We start from the raw sequence: 6,000 nt of genomic DNA on the forward strand, positions 1-6,000 counted from the left end.
TATTCTATTCTAAAATGTGTTTTGACAGCAGTTTTGACGGCGGTTTTGGCCTTAATAAATCTGCGGATAGCAAAACTACAGCCAAACCGCCACCAAACTGCTGGGGTTTAGAACCCACCGCTTAGTAAATTTTGCCCTATATGTCTAATGTGTTGTAGTCATGTTTCTGTTTGTTACTGATATGTTCTAATGCTGAATTGGCATTTAATAAATTAATTGTTCAGGACTCAACAAAATGCTTTAAGTTATTCTGTCTTAGCATTATTTCGGCAAATCGGTCGTTTTACAACAGTAATGCTGGGCATACATTATACAATTATCCGTCAGATATCTGTCCAATATGGCTGGTTGGAATGAAAACCTGGTATCGTATGGGAGCAAATGACAATAGAAATTTGCTCCCAAACACTAGAAAACGGACCAGATTTTCCTTCCCACCAGACAGATTTGACAGATATCTGACAGATAATTGTAGAGTGTATGCCCAGCATAAGATGTAACAGTACCTTTATAAGAAATCATTTATTATATAAAGGGCACATACAATTACAACACAAGATATAAGATATTCTCAAACAAGAATTAAAATGACTGCAGTAGCATTAGTTGTTAATGTATAAAGTAATGTTTTAACATTTAAAGAACTAAAAAACAAGGTCATCAATGTCCTTTTGATTTGTTCTACACAAATATATGGGCCTGAATCAGACGCTACTGGCACCACCTCTTTGCATGGGCATACCTACCAAAGGTGCAAGGGGTGCAGCTGCTATGGGGACCGGAGCTGTGGTGGGCCCATCTTTCTTGTCAAAGTTACATGTGTTATATACATTTTTCACCATTGGGTGTTACATAGTAGCTTCCAAATATACCTAGTTCCGCCCTTGCTCTATGTCTTTGTACACAGTGGCTGTGTGAAAATATGAAAAAGACGCAGGAGGTGTTGTGTAAAAAGATGCCCACTGCAGGCTCCTGTGATCAGCTGCTGCGTCTGAAGACATGACAACCATTGGGCAGGCATCTGCAATCTGAATAACCCTAAGGTTACTAAGAATGGCTGGACATTTCTGCCGCCGAGGCCAATATATGCATCGGAAGACGCAGTCAGTGGTCTCGGCACTCCCACAAAACGGAAGCGACACGCCGCTGTTCTGTGCAATGGTCCCCGGCTCATCCCCTAAATGGCAGCGGCCTGTCAATCAGGCTGTGGCTCCCCCCCCTCCCCCCGAACTGCGTCTGGGGCCACAGCAGTTTTAAAAATCGGATAGCTGCAACGGAACGGTCCAGCGTCCATCTCTGAATCAGCCCCATAGTCAATAGACTGAATAGACTGTGTCTAACACCTGTGTGTACAGCAAAATAATATGCGCTATAAAAAAGAATTAAATGATCTGCAATTTATATCAAATTGCTATTAGGCCCAGATACACAATGCTTGGTTCTCTGGTCCGTTATTGGCTGCGTTCTTGTCGAGAATACAGTCAACATCCGGCAATGTTTTCTGGATATTCCTATTAACGTGTACTGTAACTGGCCACTACCCAAAATGTGATCACCATTGCTGGATGATTTGCGTAGCGTTATTGACTACAGATGAAGGATCTGTACTGTACTAACTTCTAAGATTATTTTTAAAATATTTGCTTCTAATGTTTCTTTAATTATTTTATAAAATATGAATACTGGTAGATAAGTAATACATTTAGCTGTATCTCATCTAACTATTTGTTGTATGGAAATGTACAGTAACAATGTCTAATGCAGAAGGTTCCCTATTTAATAGCCCCAGCATACAAACGTTTGCTTCTGGTATATACCACCCAGCTTAAGACAGATGGAAGATAATGAAGAAAGAATGGAAAGACTTATAAAGGTAATATATAGAGTTTATTTCCTTTTTAATTGCATATTTGAACAGACAGATAGGACAATGATATAATTACCCTTAGGTAAAAAAGTCATATACAGTAACTACAAAGGTTAAAAAAAGAAACTACAGATGCAGCATACCTGTTTTAGACAAACAGGAAGACATATGTAACTGCCGATTGGTATTCATTTTCTACATGAGTTTGGTACGGCTAGAGACACATGGCATGATCTGTAATTGGTGCCAATGTGCCACTTTTCTATAATTTACTAGTACCATCTATAGCTTCAATTTCATGCTGCTTTCTATTTGCCCCCTGGGATGGTCTGTGTACATGGAGAGCTACCCCAGATTGTTTTTACGCTAACACAATCTGTAATATGGAGCCTCTGCTACAAACCAAACCTCTTGAGCAAGTCATTTTCTCCCCGCCTGATGTTTAGCTAATTGCGGATAGGGTTCCTCCTGTCTTACTAAGAGCTCTGTTTGGGTGTTGGAGGTCAGTGCATGGCAAGAAACAGCATTTCTATGTAGGAGACCACAACATGATTATTACTGTCACAGGTCTAAGCACCACCACCATTAATTGCTCTGACCTATCTCTGTGTAATGTAGCTGCACAGTAGCTGTGGTAAAGTGTGGTAGTGTGTGTTGTGTCTTTATTTAACTATTTATTTTACAGTGAATGTATGGGTGTCGGCCGCCTGTTGGCACTTGTAGTTCCCCAAGTGCCAATGGGCAGGTATGCTAACACCTGTAGTTCCACTGTAAAATACAATAGTTTACTACTATTAAACACTTTATTACCTCCGTACCTACAGCCCAAGGGTGCGGGCAATAGCCCCGGGCTTCAGACCAAGCCTGGGGTTTCGGGAGAGGGGGGACCCTTTCTTGGGGGGTCCCCACCTCCCCTGAGATCCCCGGCTTGGCCTGACAGGCTTGGGGTGAGAATGCTTTGGCCATGGAGACCCAGTAATAGAGTCTCCTGGCTGTGGCATTACATCCCGGTTGGTTTGGGTCCGGTGCTGGTTTTAAATATAGGGGGACCCCTGCACAATTTTTTCCCCGCTATATATAAAACCAGGACTGGCCCTGCAGCCAGGTGCTGGTTCCTCAATTACGGGGGAACCCTACTCGTTTTGTTCCCCATAATTTTTGGAACCAGGACTGCCTGACAAGTCCGGGGCTGGTTATTCTTTTGGGGGGGATCCTACTTAATTTTTTTAAAGTAAAAACACTTTAAACTAGGTACACATGCAGAAACATACACAAATCACACTGATCTGTGTATGTTTCTGCAAAACTCGCAGCTCAGGAGGTGGCCTATTTGAAACTTTAATTTCTCTGCGAGTTTGCTACATTCTCACCCAAGATTGTAATCTCGATTCTTGGTGAATTCCCAAGTTGCATCTTTTTCATGAAAAGTACTTCAGAGTTTGGCTGATGGTGAGTTGATTCGAGTTTGCAATCTCACCCGTGAAAACTCTCTCCCAAACTCACACAAGTTTGTCTTTAGTAAATTTGTGAGATGAAAAACTTGGCTAAACTCACCCGAGATTGTCATCTCGACCAATCTTGAATCACAGTAAATTTACCCCCAAGAGTTTGCTTAGGCGATGACCTTAACCCAATTCTTTTTTTTTTGCCAAATAAAGTAATTTAGTTACTACAAATTAAATTGAAATTAAAGTAATATAAAGTTGAAGAGTTTGGACATTTTGATGTGAAGTTTACACAGCACCTAGAATTGTATCTAAGGGGTCAATCCAATTACAAGTGATGTAGTCGCACGTGCGCCACATTTGACAGCAGCCTGAATTTGTATAAAAGTGCTCGCAGCCCCCCCATAGGGCTCTGAGCTAAATTATGTGAATTCGGGCTCGTAGTGGGCCACGAGGGGTGCGAGATGCGGTGCCATTGCCGGCGGTGCAACTCGCACCCTTCGCGTCTACCTAAGTGTGTAGTTATGTTTAATTAGCTTAGAGCTTAGCTATATTTACCTTAATATACTATTAAGGTTTCAGATTTTTGGGGGTAAATTTACTAAAGTGCATGTTTATAGAAGTGGAGATGTTGCCAATAGCAACCAATCATATTCTAGCTATTATCTTCTAGAAGGTGATAGATAAATAATAATTAGAATCTTATTGGTTACTATGGGCGACATCTCTATTTCAGTTAACCCGCACTTTAGTAAATGTACCCCTAGCTATCATTTTATAGAATGTACTATACATGACAGCTAGAATCTGATGTGGGCAACACCACCAATTGTCCTCTTTATAAGGTGTGAGGAATTACAACTAAAACACCACTCATGGGCTCTGATAGCCCCCTTCCCACAATGTCTCTTTTGAGCACCATGCATATGCAGGGCTCCCCATAGGGTGGTGATGGACAGACGGAACCCATATTGAAGGCCTCCATCATGTCAGGGTGCCCGTTCATGTTAAAAAGTTATGTCTTGTTTTATTTGTTTTCTTTACCCACCCTAAAACATTATAAGATAATTGTCCCAAATTTAGTTTCATCAGTTAGGTGTTGAGTGTTGAGATATAGCATTTTTAAAACTCATCTCTCAAGGAGAGTTGGGCTCAAGATGAAAGACTTGTGAAGGGGCCCATAAGTCTTATGGCTGGCCCTGTATAGCTTGTTCTCAGCTTGAAGACATAGATGAAGGACAGGAGAGTGGTGGAAAAAGGCAGGACATCTCCTCCTAACACTTGCTTGCCGGCCCTCTAATATGGCATCTGTTCTAAAAAGCCTTTGTCCATGCGTAATCCCCATCTGTACTGTTATACTTTCCTTTGCATTTATTCAGGTTGCTCCTGTGATCAAAGCCAGGATGATGGAATATGGAACCACCATGGTCAGTTACCAGCCCCACGGAGACAAAGTAAACTTTTTCCGCATGGTGATCTCTAACCCAGCAGCAGCTCATCAAGACATTGATTTCCTGATCGAAGAAATTGAACGCCTCGGGCAGGATTTATAAAGTGATCATTATTCTGTTTGAAAGTCATAGGTAACACAATAGAATTGTCAGAGCTGTGTGAATATACAGTATATGTAGTACGTTAAACAGTAATTCTATATTGTGCCGTATAACTTGCGTATAGCCATTTAGTCTTGCTTTTAGACGATCAACTTGCTTCCATTCAGACATCTAAGAAACATTATACGTGTTAAACAAAATGATTGCTACAGTACTTTATGTGAATGTACCTAGTGTATTAAAGAGATCAGGGCACTTCAAAGTATACTTCCTAGGGCAATGTTACGAGAAGATTTAAAATACAGTATATGCATTGCCTTTCATAGTGTTAGAATGGGATTTCTAATTTACATTTGATATATTTAAAGACATAATTTTCCAAAATAATCTATCTATATATATTACAAAATATCCTATTTTATAAAGTACAGATTTTATTTTGTATGGGTTATAAAAAGAGACAAATATTCAATGAACATAGGGATTATTTCTGAGTATAAATTAATAAGAGGCTTTTAAAAAAATAATAATAATAATATATAATCAATGATGCACTGAACCCATGTTTTAGAAGTAGGTTGAAGAGCGAATCATTTACTGTACAAGTCATTCAATTGATGGCTAGATGTAGTTTAAATCTGAACCATATTTTGAATATGAATGGTCATATGTTATCTGTAATTTAGGTTGGCGGAAGCAATAACTGAGTTTGGTGTACTAAAGTCAGAGGGGAATCAGGTTTAGGACTAGCTAGGAGAAACCTAACAGTCAGTCATTTCTTCTTGAACATCAATAATCTTTATGGTACAGCCATCTTTCATCAATTCACCTTTCAAAAAGCAAAATGTACAGTGAGCAAATGAAAAGATGAGAATATAGTATTCAGTAGATGTTTATCTACTTTATACCCAAGAATACACTATAAGTTATATTTCAACTGCTTTGGATAATATGCACTATCATCTATACACAGAATAGAGCATAATAATCCCCAGGCACCCTAAGTATGCTCTAAGTATTCTTTTTTTTTCCTCGGCTACATGGTTAGTTTCTCATCCCCAGCTGAAAACTAGGACTGTGTGTCATGTTGTAGGGGTACATACAGCTGGCCATGTGAAGGGAACACCGCCCAGCT

General features: G+C 39.9%; 1 protein-coding gene across 2 annotated transcripts in view; it reads left to right on the top strand.

Moving 5' to 3' along the window:
* The window catches only part of GAD2 (glutamate decarboxylase 2), a 131,290-nt gene extending 126,425 nt beyond the window's left edge, over nucleotides 1-4,865 (top strand). For both annotated transcript variants that reach the window (XM_088457844.1, XM_088457846.1), the window contains exons 15-16: nucleotides 1,784-1,873; nucleotides 4,692-4,865. In XM_088457844.1, coding sequence (XP_088313970.1) covers nucleotides 1,784-1,873; nucleotides 4,692-4,865 — 264 coding nt within the window. The remainder of the gene's footprint in view (nucleotides 1-1,783; nucleotides 1,874-4,691) is intronic.
* Nucleotides 4,866-6,000: the final 1,135 nt, after the last annotated feature.

This window comes from Taudactylus pleione, unplaced genomic scaffold, assembly GCF_031769625.1.
Source record: "Taudactylus pleione unplaced genomic scaffold, aTauple2 ptg000788l, whole genome shotgun sequence".
NCBI classification, from domain to species: domain Eukaryota; kingdom Metazoa; phylum Chordata; class Amphibia; order Anura; family Myobatrachidae; genus Taudactylus; species Taudactylus pleione.